The sequence below is a fragment of the Ammodytes marinus genome (assembly GCF_949987685.1).
Source record: "Ammodytes marinus genome assembly, chromosome: 10".
NCBI lineage: Eukaryota > Metazoa > Chordata > Actinopteri > Uranoscopiformes > Ammodytidae > Ammodytes > Ammodytes marinus.
This window is the reverse complement of record NC_137214.1, coordinates 1,217,925-1,235,788: the sequence shown is the minus strand read 5'-3', so window position 1 is coordinate 1,235,788 and position 17,864 is coordinate 1,217,925. Positions and strand designations below refer to the sequence as shown.

The 17,864-nt window shown below is 41.8% G+C and overlaps 1 protein-coding gene across 1 annotated transcript; it reads left to right on the top strand.

Annotated features, from left to right (window-relative positions):
* Positions 1-116: 116 nt before the first annotated feature.
* pdcd7 (programmed cell death 7) lies at positions 117-17,179 on the top strand. Its single transcript, XM_080035960.1, has 5 exons — positions 117-1,165; positions 1,945-2,083; positions 15,240-15,470; positions 15,575-15,662; positions 16,696-17,179. The coding sequence occupies exons 1-5, from the start codon at positions 218-220 to the stop codon at positions 16,862-16,864; spliced, it is 1,575 nt and encodes a 524-aa protein (XP_079892086.1). The 5' UTR covers positions 117-217; the 3' UTR covers positions 16,865-17,179.
* Positions 17,180-17,864: the final 685 nt, after the last annotated feature.

Sequence of the window (17,864 nt, the reverse complement as noted above, 5' to 3'; positions counted from 1 at the left end):
GTGTGGCTCTGATGTTAAGAAATAAACATCAAGAACCACTCCACACCACTAGGTGATGATAATGCGCAATTCACTGTTTGCCAACCAGGAAAATAACTCCAGGAGAAGAAGTAGAACGGAAAAAGAAGAAATGTTATGAGAGTTACCCTCCATGGAGTTACCACCACTTAGCATTGTGCAAAGTCTGTAACTAAACGGGTGACTTATTGTACACGACATGGACAACCGATATCACCACGCTCTATCTGATAACTATCCTCCCGTCTATAATGAAGGATATCTGGAGACAGCGTACACCGCTAACAGTGCGGAGCACGCTGTTCCACGGTGGACACCTTCACAGGGATATGGGGGTTACCCGTTCGGACCTACATGCGGTTTCCAAGCGCCGTTTACTGGAGGAGAGGGTTTTGGATGTCCTAGCTTGGCCATACCTTACGGGTTTAACCCGTCCGTCCCCCCGCCTCCTGTCGGCCATCCACCACACGAACAATTCCTTGGCACGGTCCACATCGCTCCGGAAAACACAAGAAGCAGCGGACCCTCAGCGTTGCATTCATTTAGCCAGCAATTTGGAACCGGTCCTCAGACTTGCCCATACGACACGGGCCCTAATCAGAATCAACAACGGCATGGATATAAAGACTTGTTAGAGAGCAGAGCTGTGGCTGGCGGCCCGCGGGGAGAGGACAGTGCCAGGCCGGGAACAACCATAGCTGAGGATGAACGCGCCCTTCAGAAAGGGCAGGACCGGCGGTGGCTCACACGGTTCTTCCAAAGCAGAGACAAAACCCCCACGTCCCCTCAGAGGCAGCAGCGACCCCGCTGTGTTCCTGAGCTGAGAGAAACTCTGTATAAGAGCGGCCAGCTGCTCGCACAGCTGCGGGAGACCTGTGAAACTCTGAGGGACAACGTGGACAACCAGTGTGTTTGGACGGACTGTTATTTACAAGCTTCAAAGATGACGGGAGAGCTACAGGACAGACTGGAGACCCTCCGTGAAGCTAAAGTGTCAAGTGTAGCTAAGAGGAGGGCCCGGCAACAAAGAGCCAGAAGACTGCATCAGATGGAGGAGAAACGGAGAGAGGAGCGCATCTCTGGAAAAGACGCTGCCATAGAAACCTGGAGGATGCAGCGGATACACCAAGTAGAGGCGAAGAAGAAGGTACCTTTCACAGAGCTATTCATTGTGATTGTCTCTGAGGGGGCAGAGCATCCGTGTCAACACCTTTACGATGGTCTCTACCACGTCATGATGGCTAATATATGTAAATAAACCAACTTGTTGTGTTAAATCCGTTAGTATGACAATGTAAGAGGTGTATTCGTACACTAAGCACTCGTAGTCACCCATAGCGGAGAGGATTTAATTATTCTCCATTCACTTTTGTGATTTGTGTTTAACAACGTCCTGGGGGAAAACCCTGCTAATGCTATCTATTCATAGGAGATATCTCCCCGCGGGTCTTAAGAAATGTGCTTTTGTGAGATATCTGTAGAACCATGAAGGTGAATGGAAGTTAGTTTGTGGTTTGTTAAGAAGCAATTGTCCCTCATTATAACCATTTTCTTTAAAAGTGATGGTACATTTTTTTTTAACCTTTATTTATACAGGTATATCCCATTGAGTCTGAAGACTCTTTTGCAAGGGAGACCTGTTCCCATGCATGCAATGCATGAAACCCAGCCAATTTTCTGAAATGCAATTGTTTTGGTTTGACTTGACCAAGTCCTGTTCAGAAAAATCTGTGGGACATACTCAAATCTCCTTATTACAATATGATGTGTGTGTGTGTGTGTGTGTGTGTGTGTGTGTGTGTGTGTGTGTGTGTGTGTGTGTGTGTGTGTGTGTGTGTGTGTGTGTGTGTGTGTGTGTGTGTGTGTGTGTGTGTGTGTGTGTGTGTGTGTGTGTGTGTGTGTGTGTGTGTGTGTGTGTGTGTACAGGAGCAGGAGCTGAAGCTGGCTGCAGACACTGTGCTGTGTGAGGTGAGGAAAAAGCAGGCGGATGTGAAGCGCATGCAGGACATCCTGAGGTCTCTGGACAAACTGCACAGGCTGAGGAAAGAGGCAGCCTCCAGGAAAGGTGACGGTTCTCATACCTCATTCCCAGTCTATTATACACCTTATAATTAATTTCACTGAACAAGTTCGAGAGTTGTATGCGAATCTCTGAATTTGAAATGAAAAAGCTATTGAATTTCTAGCACTGATATGGATGAATTGTGTGCCTCTGAAAGTAACTTTTTTTTTCAATAACTCATTTTCACCATTTATTTTTCACTGCACAAATTCAGAATCAGAAATTCAAGGGTGTGCGTTTAGTGGGAAGGTGCCCCTAGCGGCTCAGTCCTCTTCACAGCAGACCTGGGTTAGAATCCGGCCCGTGGTCGTTCTCTGCATGTCCTCCCCTCTTTGCCCCATTTCATCTCTCTCTACAAACTGTCCGGAACCCAAGGAAAAGCAATGGATTCTAGATTGTAGATTGTGAATCTTAATTCAGGGGTCGCAGCCTAGGAGGGCTGCATTTGAAGACCAATTGCGTCATAGCGGCGCGCAAAGGCTTGTTCCATTTGCAAGGCTCCTTCATATGCGGCCGAGAAATGCAGATTCATTGCGTTTTTTTCAGAGATGGCATAAAATAAAATAAAAAATAACAAAACGGCAACGTGTTGCTCCATCTTCTTAACTTTTATCTTCCTTTCTTTTTTTCTTGTACTTTTTTTTTTTTTCGTCTGGTAGGCAACTTCTTTTTATTTTTTCCTCCGTTGACAAGGCTGTCTCCGTTGGCAGCAATCAGGGTTGCTAGGCAGCACATGAGAGGCGAGTCGTCAGTCAAGGTAACGGCTTGTTACGCAAACCGGAAATGCTCGTAAACGGAGACCTGCGGAGACCGTCTCGTTTAACAACGCTCGTTCGGCCTTCGAATCGGCCTTCACAGGCTATAGCCTTCATAGACCGCGTAGACTCTGGATTGGGATATTGTCAGGGAGTGTGCGATCAAGAAAGGAAATTGAGCAAGAGTAGTCAGTGTTTCCCCCAGGAAATGTCTTAGTCAAGGTGGTCACTGTCAAGCCGCACAGGAGGCGCGGCGCAAAGCGCCGCGGCGAAAATTTTGGGGGTATTTTGCTCAAAGATGCCAATGCGCCCTAAAGAAATGGTTCTGTTTATTTGAATGACACTGACCTTACAGTTGTGCAATTTTGTTTGCTATGTGCACATTTTGTGCAAACATGCAGACGGTACAAAATACAATTAAAGAAAAGTTCTACTGTTTTGGTGCAATACCATGCAGACACACTAAATACAAATAATGGACCATACACTTAACATGTGTATCAAAGTGCTTTTTAAAGTTCCTTTTTGGATGGGGGGCTGTTGTGAGATTATTGTGGACAATAGGCACACTGTGATGCGATTAATTCATATATGGTTATTATTAGCCTACTTGCTTGATTTCTTTTTAAATACAGAGGTTATTGGTTGTTTTGGAACATGTATTTCCAAATTTAAAACATAAAAATAAAGCAGCATTTAAAATTCAGAAAAATAAATCTTGTATGGCTACACAAGCATGCTGTTTGAAAAATAATTCAATTATTGAAATAATACAAAGTGTTTTCCCCTTAAAATGACTAAAGGCATTTCAAAGACAGTTACAGTGTGCACTTCTGTAAACTTACTGAAAGGTGCCTGGGCCATCACTCTCATGCATGTATCAGACTTTTCTCTGCGCTGTATGAGCCGATAAGTTGTGTTGCCACGGTGATGTGGAGTTTTAAACTAGTCTAGCTTTGCAGAGCACTTCTTTCTGTTCAGCTAAATATCCCCATAGAACCGCACTGCGTTTATTATCGCCACAGGTTAAATGTCGGTTTGCTGCTGCTCGTTTCCCGCGTACATGCCGTAGTCGCGCGCAGCGCGGGACGGTCGCGCGCGCAGAGCCCCCGACACAGAGCAGCTGATAGTCTGAGCAGAGAGAAACGCTTGGAGACATATGTGCACATTTATTTACCGCAAATCACGGCCTTTCGCGCATTTCTGACCATGAAAAATCACACATCGCGCTTGCTAGTACATTAATTGTGCAGCACTAAAAATAAAAAAAATAAAGATTTAATTTTTTTTTTTTTTTTGGTCGGTCAGTAGTCAAGGCGGGGGGCCGGTTTTGCTAAGGCGGCCGCCTTAACTATAAAGCGCTGGGGGAAACACTGGTAGTAGAATAGTTGGAAAAAGAGAATAGCAGAAATTAATTTAAGTAAAGTTAACCCACGGTGACATCCAGGTCACACACACTTTGAATGTCCCAAATTCAAAAAAAAAATGTTTCCTCATACAGGTTTATACTAGATTTTTACTCATTAAGTCCCTTAAGGCCAAGACACACCGGCCAGATAATCGGCGTCGTAGTGTCGATAGGGGGTCGGGACATGAATCTGTTTGGTGTGTGCCGTGACGTCGGCCGACGTAGAGGTAGTCGGGCTTGTTTTGCGCCGATTAAACATGTTCAATCGGCGGTCGATCGTTTTTCATTTGGAGCAATTTGATTGGTGGAGGGCTAGCGAATCAGTGAAGCCCGGAAGTGAGGCGGGTAGCACAAACAGCTAACAACAGCTAGCCATCGTTTTAATGTGTTTGTTCTAGGGCTGTCAAACGATTAAAATTTTTAATCAGGTTAATCACAGGATTCTGTGGATTAATCACGATTAATCACGATTAATTTTACCATTCGAAATATGCTTGAAAAATTCAAATTCTCTCTATATATTGTTGTATGAACGGAAAGATAAAGGACAGGAGGTGGATATGTACATTTAAAATTAGTATTGTTATTAATTAAAAATCCAAATGATGGTTTTAATACTGAAAATAAATTTAAATCAAACTAAAATATATACCTACCACACCATAATTCAATTGGTCTGTCTCTTTACTATGTCTTTGGGGAAATATAGGCTATATAATGGCATTTATTTTGTGAATCTATAGGTTGTGCATTCTTGAATACAACTTGATGTGTGTGTGTGTGTGTGTGTGTGTGTGTGTGTGTGTGTGTGTGTGTGTGTGTGTGTGTGTGTGTGTGTGTGTGTGTGTGTGTGTGTGTGTGTGTGTGTGTGTGTGTGTGTGTGTGTGTGTGTGTGTGTGTGTGTGTGTGTGTGTGTGTGTGTGTGTGTGTGTGTGTGTGTGTGTGTGTGTGTGTGTGTGTGTGTGTGTGTGTGTGTGTGTGTGTGTGTGTGTGTGTGTGTGTGTGTGTGTGCGCGCGCGCGTACGTATGTTTGTGCGCGCGCGCGTACGTATGTTTGTACGCGCGAACACGTCCTAGGGGACTGTTCATTTGTACCAGGAAGCCGATGTTATGTTGTCTACTCACACACACCTCTGAAAACTGCAGACGTTTGTGTCCTCGCGCGCTCTGAATAGAGCGGACAATGTTTCTCCTCCTGTTGCTCCCGACATCAACTGTCACCCGCGGCAGTTGATTTTATATACTATCTATGCCCCCGACACAGACGTGACCGTTAGCAGTTTAAAACACGGCATGGGCTAGTGTGCTGTTATGTTTGGCTGCGCGCAGCTACTGATCCTGGGTCAGCCACAACTTAGAGTGACTGTAGTACAGAGCCGGTGGGATGCACGGGGCGGATCATTCTGCACATGCGTTAATTGCGATAAAAAAAATTAACGCGTTAATTCCAGAAATTAATCACTCTGCGTTAACGCAATAATTTTGACAGCCCTAGTTTGTTCGTTTCGTTTTGCGAGTACTCACATGCATCAACCCTTGTTGACTGCTCGACACCATGCTCGACACTCTCTGCTAAAAATTGTGCTCTTATGGTCCATAAATATAAATACGTATTTCTATCTATGTTTATGCTCTAGAGAGCTGTCCCATCATTTCCGGCTTTCGTATTTTTTCGGGCCACAATACAGATTAGCGCCGCCTGCTGTTGTGGAGACATTACGTACGGAAAATAAGCAGTCGTCTCGGTGTGTTAAATGGCCGCGACGGAAAGACTGGAGCTTCCTGAAACGGCGACTCCAGTTTTTGGGTAGTCGGAACGTGTCGGACTGGTGTGTCCTGGCCTTTAGTGACATATACTCAACATCCTGGTGTGGTTGTCATGTGACAGCCATGTGACTGTGTCAGGAAGTGACTTCCCAAAGATTGCAGAGTGACAGCTGCACACAATTAGAGAAATTAGCAAATTTCAAAAGCTTGTTTTTTGTTACTAAAGGTGAGTTAAAACCCATTTAACACTTCTAATGCTTTAATAGGGTGTCCTGTATTACATTTAACCTAGTCTGACCATATTTCATTAACAACTTTATATAGAACAAGTTCGGTAAATATCGCTGTGACGTATACGTCACATCGGGCCGTGAGCCTCAAAATAGTAAAAAAAAATTGGAGTGACGTATTTGTCACAATAACAAAAATGGTAATAAGCTAATCAATTAATTTTAGTGTTTCATTTATTTTGAATTAATATATGTTCTTTTGCTAAATTCAAAGTACATTTGAACAAATCTAAACAAAAATTAATGACAACACATTGTAATATTAGGGTTAAAAAAAAAAGTTTGGATAATATTTTGGATAAAAAAAAAATTAAAATTTCCAAAAAAAAAAAAAAAAATTAGAAAACATCAGAAATGTGTTCTATGTGGTCTACTTAGTCTGTGTTCCATCCCTCATATTTTTCCTATAAGTAGAACTGGGTGCGGGTTCTTATGGGTTAAGTTGCTTTATTTTTGTCAATTAAGAGTGACTAGGCTACATTGAAATTTGTCTCGTTTCTCATATCCCCTCTCAAGTTCCCACACTCAAGAGGGGGTCCTCGAACAGGGTCAGCCATAGTACAGTGCCCCTGGAGCAGTTTGGGGTTAAGGGCCTTGGCCTTGTTAAGGACACTAGGGTTGGGCACGGAGAAGCGGTTCCAAAATTTAAATTCCAACAGAATTATTGAGAAACGTACATTTCGGTTCCGTAGCAGGTGCCTACATCACACATCCTAAACATTCCTGCGCGCAGAGCAACTGATCAGAGGAGAGGAATGTTGGAGACACATTGGCACATTTATTAACAGCCCTTTGCGCAGTAATGTCCATGCACAACAACAAGCACACATCGTATTGCGAGTAGATTACCTTAACTGAACCGTTTGCCTGTGTTAAAAAAAACGCGGGCGAAACGGTCGGTTGGTAGTCGAGGCGTGGGGCTGGCTTTGCGTAGGTGGCCGCCTCAACCATAGAGCGCTTCGGAAAACTGCATCACCATTCACAGCATTGATATTCTACGTATTTATTATTATTATTCCGCCCAGTTTCATGGACGGCCATATCTTCAACATGCTTCATTCCACAAACTATCTTCAACCATCCTCATATTCAGCCCATTTTTCACATGCTAGCTTTCATTCAAAATTTTCAAAAAAAATCATAACTTCATAATTAATAAGCAATTAAACCAAAATTATGAAAAGTTTCAAATCTCTTCCCCTCCCTGAGAATTCATCCTAGAAACTCCATTCTTACGTCTAAATGTTCAGCTCATTCCAGACAACAATAATTCATGAACCGTTTTTTCATAAAATCCATAACTTTAAAGAAAATACACTTTTTATGAAATTAATATTTCATGCAAAATTATGATTCCTCCTTCATGGTTCATACTTCATCGTAGAAACTCGATTCAAAGTGTCCCATGTTCGTCTTGCACAGGAGCACATTTCCATCATTCACAATTTTTTCATAAAATTCATAACTTCAGAGATATTTAAAGGTTTATTACACCCAAAATCCCTATTGGGAATGCATTAGGAAATCGGCAAAACGCGGAGCGTTTTGCACTGATTACCAACACTTCTAGCTCACTGATAATTCATCCTACAAAGTTCATTCCTTCAACAAACAGTTCAGCTATCTTTCGTCTTTCATTGTTAAAATTCAACCTTTTAAAAAAAATGCATAGTTTTCAAATTAATAAGCCATGTTTGATGCATGAAACATCAATTTGAGTGATTTCTAGAGTGTACAGATCAACTGCCAGAGTGGAGAAGAGGGAATAAAAAAGAACACCAGACATTTTTAAGATTGTGACAACTCACAAAAATGTAACTCCTCATGGATGATTTTGGTATCTAACTGTAGATAATATTGTTGCAGTGGTAGAAATGTTTCTTTGGAGCCAAATGGACATACATATTGGGAGCTGTGAGCTTCTAAGCGGAAAAAAGTCTAACCGAACGATGCCTCCTGCCTCACCCACTCTCTGTTTAAATGAGATTTTACATTCCACGACAGAAAATCTAAACGAAAATTGCTCTCAACTCGAAAGTTTTTACATTAAAGAAACACATTTGACACTGAATATTAATTGGAATCTTCTGATTATCACGGTACGATAATTTTTTCTGTCAGACAAACGGTTTGCGAGATATGAGCAGCAGTTTGAGCTTATGCGTTCAGTTGAAATCCCCTGTCTGTGTGATCCTTTGGGGACTGAAGTGTCTGTACGTGTGTAGATTAGCAGCTGTTTACACTTGACACTGATTAGCTCTCTGTCACCATGGTGACACCATTGGCACGTGCACCTGTCTTTGACTCAACGATGACATCATAGGCTAATGTAGGTCCAACTCCATAGAGAGCACAGAGAGAGACACACACACAAACACACACACACACAGAGACACACACACACACACAGATACACACACACACACACACACACACACACACACACACACACACACACACACACACACAGACACAAACACACACACAGACACACACACACACACACACACACACAGAGAGACACACACACACACACCACACACACACACACACACAGAGACACACACACAGACACACACACACACACAGAGACACACACACACACACACACACACACATACACACACACACACACACACACCCTACATATACCACAGAGACAGACAGACACATGCACACACACGCACACAGACACATGCACACACACGCGCGCACACACACACACACACACACACACACACACACACACACAAAGACACACACACACACACACACACCACAGTGAGACACACTCACATACACACGCACGCACGCACGCACACACACACACACCTTACACATACCACAGAGACACACACACAACACAGACACACACACACATACACACACACACAAAATTCAAGTTGCGTTTACTCAGTCAGTTTTCATCCGATACACTTCATACCACATTCTACATGTTCAGCTCCTTCAGGACATTACATGGTAGTATCCTGATTGAGCTGAACACAGGGTTGGGGGTTCAATTCCCCGTTCCAACACCAAATTTTAGACTTCACCGGATTTTCTTAAAATTTTGCACAGATGTTGATCATGACTCAGAGATGACATCACAAGAGTTTAGAGGTCAAAGGTCAAATTTCAAGGTCACTGTGACATTGCCTTTTGTGACTGCATTATCTCATGAACGCTTCGACGGTTTTTCTTCAAATTTTGTACAAATGTTGATTCTGACTCAAAGATGAACTGATTACACTTTGGAGGTCATAGTTCAAGGTCATAATGCATTCCTCAATTCAGCTAGAAAGTCCATTCAAACTTCCAAATATTCCACATTTCTCAAACATTCTATTTTTCAATTATCATTCTGTTCATTCAGATATATTCATCCTTCGTTCTTCATCAACATTCAGCAGTGAAGTTTATTCAGCATCAGCTTCAGTTCAGCAACGCAGCATTCACACCGCAATTTCTTCAGGAATTGCATTTCTAGTTACAAATAACACCCTCCTTTCCAGTGAACCAGCGACCTTGTGGTTTCTGGTTGGCTCCTCTTTCTTCTAGGCCGTCCTACCACCCGTGGTAGCGTGGTGGGGGTGATTTACTATACTGTTCTGACCAAAATCCCTCAACACATTAATTGTGTTTAATTGGTGTGAATGCTGAAAGCATTCACAGCATTGATATTCTACGTATTTGGTGTGAATGCTGAAAGCATTCACAGCTTTGATATTCTGCGCATTTATTAGGGGGCCAAGCCCGAGCAGGAGCTGGGACCGCGTTTTGCACAGCAACGCGGTTCCCAAGCCCTGCGGGGCAGGGAACCCTATTGTTTTTGTAAGGATTTTTTTTATTATTATACTTACCCGCCTGAAAGTGTGTCCACAGCCCAAACCGTAAAGGGTGCAGACATGCCAATTGCATGACTAGATCCAGGTCCGTCCGGACTACGCATACAACAAAATTCAGACATGCCGGCCACTAGGTGGCGCTACACCAAGGAAAACGCGTTTGGGGTCATAACTCCCACACCGAACCTCCCACAGTCAAAAACTCAGCTGCATCATTTGGCATAGGCCACGCCCATTTGCGATATTATAGATTTTTCGCAAAATCGCGAAAACTGCAGAACTGATTTTTCGCTACTCCTCCCACAATTTTTGGACAATTGACACCAAAGTTTGCACAGAACATCTACCAAACCACACGGAAAAAAATCATTCGAAAGAATTGTGATCCGACCATCGATAACGAAACGGTAGCGTTTTAAATATTTGTTGATTAGCTACGTTTTACGAAAAAATTCATAAATCCAAAATCATAAGTCGGATCAAGTCCAAATTTTAGACATATGTTGGGGCTACCCTTAATTGCGTTCAATAAAAAATGTGGAGAATTTCGCCACAAGGGGGCGCCATAAATTAGGAAATTTTATATCTCCTAACTGGCCAGAGGAATTTTCTTAAAACTCCAGGGAAACCATCAAGGGGCATACACGAGTCTATATAAAAAATATGGCCAAGAAATATTAATGTGTAAGGGACTTTTTAATACAATTATTATTTTTTTTTTCCGTCAAAGAAAAAAGGCGCAATTGCGTGTCTCAGTTAGCATGTCCATTGACATTACATTGTGCAATTAGCTCCAGCCGCCATTTTCTCAAGGCTGACAATATGCTTTTGCTCATAACTCGCCAACCAAACATCGCACATTAAAAAACTTGACATCCACTTGTTCTGTGAATTGAGCTGCATCGTTCCACCGTGGCACTTTCGCGAAATTCATCCGTAAACAGCGATACCTATACAACTCCCGCACCGAACATCCCACGGTCAAAAACTTTACATCCGCAGATTCCGCGAAGTGAGCGGCCGGCGCGGCGGTTGACGACGAGTTGCGTCGGAGGCTTGGCCCCCGGTAAAAACTGCTTGCAGTTCTAGTTCTTATTATTTTTATTCCGCCACTTTTTTGGCCTTCAATAACTTCAACATACTTCAACCTTCAAACATCTTCCATATATCAAAATGTTCAGCTCTTCAAGGGCTTCTTGTGACCATTTCAACATTTTCAAAAAAAATCATAATTTCATACTTCTTCAACGTTGTATGAAAAATATTCAAATCCCAGCCACTCATTCGTACTTATTCCGCCAAACTTCATAGATCCTTCCAATTGTTCAGCTATTTCAGGAGATTCATTTGTATGATTCAGAATTTTTTGCTACACTGAAAAATTTCAAATAAATTCAACTTTTATGAATTTTAATATTTCATGCAAAATTATGATCATTCCTACTCGTTCATACTTCATTGTAGAAACTCCATTAAACGTTTTTCCTGTTTGTCTTGCCCAGGTGCACACTTTCATAATTCACAGTTTTTTCATAAAATGTATAACTTCAGAGATATTAAAGGTTTATTAAACATAAAAGTCTCTCCATGCAAATGAATAGGGAAGGATCCAAACGCGAAGCGTTGGGACATGACGCCAAACACTACTCCTCATTCATACTTCATCCTAGAAACTTAATTCAAACAGATACAGTGTTTCCCCTAGAATTATTTTTAGGCCCGGTGGTAAAAGCTGATAAAGAGTATGCGCGCGGCGTGCGTACCAAATTTGTAGTAGAAATTGACCAAAACTAACTGTATTATGGATGAGCCTCTTTTGACAGCCCGCTACAAATCAGGGCATAGGGTTATGCCTTCACATTCGGTACGTTTGTACATTTTGTGTTTCCCTCAGGATTTTTTGAGACTGCTGGGGGAGAATGGACCTTCTAGTGGGGTCTTGGGGCATGCCCCTGCGGAAGAAAACCTTTACCTTTTTAAAGTTAAATGCATCAAACTGGTGCACTTTGAGAAGCTAAATCTGATTTTATTTTTTTTGCTCTGTAAACAGCTGTCATATGTCCTGCCTAAAACAATTTTATGGAATAATTTGGAGACACAAGCCATATAAACTATTGAAGAAAAACACATAGATATGAAAATAAAATACAATAAACACGAAGACCTAATATAGACAGGTATATCCTGTCTAGTATTAATTTCTGGAATAATCTGGATCATGAAACATTTTCTTTAATTTATCAAATATTAATTTAAAATAAATGAATTAACCTAGGCTACACATCATGATTAGCCTATCAATCAAAATGTGTGCAAAATAAGCAACATTTTGTATTCTGACCCATTATATTTCATGTAGCCTAGTTCTCAATTTAAAACATAAAAATAAAGTAGCATTGAAAATACCAAAAAATAAAGCTTGTAGGGCTACTATAGCCTGCTGTTTTCAAGATAACTTGCTGCGCTGTCTCAGCTGTTGATACAGATTGGTTGCCATGGCGACGTAGCAACTTTAACTTTCTAAGTTTTGCTCATCACTTTTTCCTGTTCAACTCCCTGTTACTGAGTCCTAAATATCTCCAGTGTAGCCTATGCCATGGACCTATAAAGGAAGGTTCTTTCTCGTCAGTTTCCCTGTTTGACATGTGCGCTCCGAATGCACACGTGCATCGCGCGGCGTAGCGCAGACAAAAAAAAAAAAAAAAAAAAAAAAAAAAGATTAATATTTTTTTTTTTTTTTTTTTTTTTGGGCAGCTGTTGGCCTGGCGGGGGGTCCCGTTGGCCTGGCGGGCCCGCCAGGCCTGTATAATGGTAGGGGAAACACTGAGATAAATATTCAGCCGACTTCCCTCTTTCTTAATCTATGAACAGTTTTTTTTAACAAATGTTTAGTTTTCAAATGAATCAGCCTTGTTTGAAGTGATGCAAAATCAATATTATACAGTGAGTGGATGGAGCTACATTCCATGATCGGATGTCAAATCAACTCCATTTTCAACTTGCTGGCCTAACCAAATTGTTTACAATACAGACCCAAATTTCACACTGAATATTAATTGGAATCTTCTGTTTCTCACGGTATGATCATTTTATCTGTCAGACAAACGGTTTGCGAGATAGAAGCAACAGTTTGGGCGTATGCGTTCAGTTGAAATAGCCTGTCTGTGTGATCCTTTGGGGACAGAAGTGTCTGTGCGTGTGTACAGTACCAGCTGTTTACACTTGACACTGATTAGCTGTCAGTAACTATGGAGACCTCTGCACCTGGCTGTGACATCATAGGATAATGCAGGTCACAGAATGGGAGAAGAGTTCAATCTCTTATGATACATCCAGAATACAAGTGAAATTAGTATTCTGAGAGAGAGGGAGAGGGAGAGAGAGAGGGAGAGAGAGGGACAGAGAGAGAGAGAGAGAGGGAGGGAGGAGAGAGAGAGAGAGGGGGGGAGGAGAGAGAGAGGGACAGAGAGAGAGAGGGAGAGAGAGAGAGGGATAGAGAGAGAGAGAGGGACAGAGAGAGAGGGATAGAGAGGGAGGGACAGAGGAAGGGAGGGAGGGACAGAGAGAGAGGGAGGGAGAGAGAGAGAGAGAGGGAGAAAGACAGAGGGAGGGAGGGAGAGAGGGAGAGAGAGAGAGAGGGAGAGGGAGGGAGGGAGAGAGGGAGGGAGAGAGAAAGAGAGGGAGAGAGAGAGAGGGAGAGAGAGAGAGAAAATTCAAATTGCGTTAACTCAGTCATTTTTCATCCGATAAACTTCATTCCACATTTTACATGTTCAGCTCCTACAGGACATTACATGGTAATATCCTGATTGAGCTGAACACAGGGTTGGTGGTTCGAATCCCCGTTCCAACACCAAATTTTAGACTTCACCGGATTTTCTTAAACATTTGCACAGATGTTTATTATGACTCAGAGATGACATCACAAGAGTTTAGAGGTCAAAGGTCAAATTTCAAGGTCACTGTGACATTGCCTTTTGTGACTGCATTATCTCATGAACGCTTCCACGGTTTTTCTTCAAATTTTGCACAAATGTTGATTCTGACTCAAAGATGAACTGATTACATTTTGGAGGTCATAGTTCAAGGTCATAATTCATTCCTCAATTCAGCTAGAAAGTCCATTCAAACTTCCAAATATTCCACATTTCTCAAACATTCTATTTTTCAACCATTCTGTTCATTCAGATACATTCATCCTTCGTTCTTCATCAACATTCAGCAGTGAAGTTTATTCAGCATCAGCTTCAGTTCAGCAGCGCAGCATTCACACCGCAATTTCTTCAGGAATTGCATTTCTAGTTACAATATTTACCCATTATTTATTCATAAATATAAATTAATAGCTGCTCCACCTTAATGTCAGGTTAGGTTTAATTTTGGCTTCAGCTCTGAGACACAGCTGAGACGTGAGAAAGTAGAAGGAGATATAGTCAGTGCAGTGCACATTCAGATAGTTGGCTAAAACAATAAAAAAAAATTCTACCGTTAGTTGTTCACGGCGATGACCAGACATTTTGTCATCGTGATATCGTGAGAGCATCCTTAGGATTACACTTTGAAGGTCAAGGTCACTGTGTCCTGATGTATTGTGTGAATAGGTTTTTCTTGTCCATGCTATCTGTTCGAATGAGTGTGCAGTGGAGAGAAAGACAGGCAGACAGCTAGAGGCAGAGAGAGCTTTATCACTGAAGATGAAAACAAAAGTGAAACCTAACTTTGCTGAGCTGACTTAAAGAGGACCTATGATACCTTTCGACTTTTATGACCTATAAACGTTGTTATAATGATTTATAGTCATGTTTAACCATACTAGCGTATCAAATAATTACGTACATGCATTTAGACGTATTCCCTGCTTACCGTCTGGGGTGGCTATGCAGAGCACTAAACACTAGGGCAGCCGGTCAAGATTTAGGAAGTTCCTATTCATGGACAACACTAGCAACATCACTGTAGACTTCCTATTTTCAGCCACTTGATGATGCTGTACAAACCAGAAATTACTTATTGCAGTCCTATTATTTGGACGAATGAAATGAGTGATTTTATTGAAAGATTACTGATGGAACATGACAATGTGTGTGGCAGGTATTGTGACAGGGCCAGGATTTGATGAAGCCTTCAGCAGCAGACTGCAGCAGTTGAGGTGTGTCACTCAGAAGAGGACTACAGTCTACTCAGCAGAAGAGAAGGCTCTGATGGTGATGCTGGAAGGAGAGCAGGAGGAGGAGAGGAAGAGAGAGAGGGAGAGACGACTGAAGAAGGAGAGGGACACACAGCTGCATAGGAAACACAGAGTGGATGCCATGTTGTTTGGAGGTAACACCTCACAGCATGCCTATCATTTCTCTTAGTACAACAGCAGAATACTTTAATCACATTGTATGTGTGTTGGTCATCATTTCTCCTTGTTTGTTTCACAGAAGAGCTTCCTGTTGACCATTGTCTACAGCCCTTCAGAGAGTATTACAGTCAGGCCGAGCTCTCGCTGCACGTCCTACTACAAATCAGGTTTATTTTCATCTACTAAGTCTGGCTTACAATAACCACAGTATAAACTAGAAAGAAAGTCAGAATATCTGTGATGTTCCTGCTGAGTCTTAAGGCATGTCAACATGCCTTAAAGGCATACTCAGTCATTGTAATCCCAGTCATACTCAGTCATTGTTCCCCCATGTTCACACAGCAGCGCCGCTGCTATAATTTCCCCGCCGCTGCTCTAAGAATCCTTCTCCTCATTCTTCTATGTTTTTTTTGTTTGTTTGTGCATTGCTCCTTTTAGAAACTGGACAGAACGTAAAATAAATTGCGCAACACGTTTAAGGAATAACGCACGGCATCACCTCCTTTTTTTACTCTCTAATTGATATTTCCTACATTCAAACGACATCACTGCAGCACACATATTTTTATAGTCCAGGTGGTGGCCTAACAAAATGGTGTTCATAGATTGACTGCTGTGCATTATAGGAGTGATGAATGCAATCTTAATTAGAGAACAAATCCAGGGGAACCAAAAAATCTCAAATAGTTTAGGGCTAAGAGGGTAAAAGACTGGCACTAGCTCTTAAGGGATGCACAATGTAAATATACATAGATAAATAATATATAATACATTTTCCGATGAGTCTAAGAAACTGGCTGATTAGAAAAAGAAAGGCAGAATTGTGCAAATACATTTTTTATACAAAAATGTCAATCTTTAAATGAATACACAAAAGGCAAATATACAACACCAAGAATCCAATCTATCTAAAAATAGTAATACACAGGACTCTTTGAATGGGATTCAATTGCATATTCTCTTCTCAAAGTGCACCAGATTCATGCATTCAAATTTAAAGGGTACAAAAACATTTTGGGCCTAGAAGGTCGAGCCTTTGAAGGAGCAGGAAGGGAGTGGGACTTGTTTTGGTGCTCAGTTCAAATATCAACAAGCATTCTGTAACATGGCTGAGTATACCTTTAAGTCTCATGCCTGCTAACATGCTGCTATTTAAATTAACTGAAAGATGATATATTAACAGTATAATGGTTCTTTCAGGAGAGATTGGGATGCGTTTGCTGTTGCACGAGATCATCCTGGTTCTTCTCCGGTTCCTAAGAGCTGGATCCTACCAGACGTCCCCTCAGACCCGGCCTGGGCCTCTGCTCTGCACACTGCTGACAGTGAGGGACACCACATCTTACTCACTGTGTCAACAAGTTCCTAATGAGTGACACTCTGCTAAGAAACACTGCTGTCAAAGTAATACTAAGTTAGAGATAATGTTAAGAATGTTACAAAAGAATGAGTAAATAACTTTGATTGGAACGTCTAGGAACATTCGGACTGTATAGCTCTGTGTCGGAACAATAAATCAGCTGTGATGAGATATACAGTGTGTGTGTGTGTGTGTATATATATTAGGGCTGTCAAAATTAACACGTTAACGCAGGGTGATTAATTTCTGGAATTAACGGCGTTAATTTTTTTTATCGCAATTAACGCATGTGCAGAATGATCCGCCCCGTGCATCCCACCGGCTCTGTACTACAGTCACTCTCACGTTGTGGTTGACCCAGGATCAGTAGCTGCACGCAGCCAAACATAACAGCACGCTAGCCCATGCCGTGTTTTAAACTGCTAGCGGTCACGTCTTTGTGATCACTACATCTCATGGGTCTAGCATAAAATGAGGGAACATGTATTTGTGTTTTTTGGTGTCTGATGGAGTTGACCCAAAATAAGGAATAGCAAGCTAAAAAGCCCATGTTAAAAAGGAGAAGCAAGGTAAAAAGTAAATTTTGATAAAAAGGACAAAAGCTGGGAGGTTGTGTCAAACCCATAGATAGTAAATAATATGGATGTAGCATCCGGGCTGACCTCTACGGTGGCGCTGAGCATTCACCAAATAAAAAAAAGTTTCACAGCTAATGTAGCCGTTAGCACACTCAGGATCTCGTAATTACGAGAAAAGATCTCGTAATTACGAGATAAAGATCTCGTAATTACGAGATAAGGATCACCCTCTCATTCATCAATAACGATGCCTGTGTGTGTGTGTGTGTGTGCAGACGAGTTGAACCTAGCCATAGGCAATAGTAGGCAATTGCCTTGGTTTCCGGACTACAATGGGCCCCATAATCAATACACTTATTTTAAATATTTTTTTACTGTTCATTCATTAATCAGCGATCGCATCGGGTACTGAGGGACATCTTCCGGCTTTA

Coding starts and splice junctions, on each gene's coding strand:
- pdcd7 (XM_080035960.1), top strand. CDS start 218: ATGGACAACCGATATCACCACGCTCTATCTGATAACTATCCTCCCGTC. Junction 2,084..15,239: donor AGAGGCAGCCTCCAGGAAAG/GTGACGGTTCTC, acceptor TGTGTGTGGCAG/GTATTGTGACAGGGCCAGGA. Junction 15,663..16,695: donor CACGTCCTACTACAAATCAG/GTTTATTTTCAT, acceptor TGGTTCTTTCAG/GAGAGATTGGGATGCGTTTG.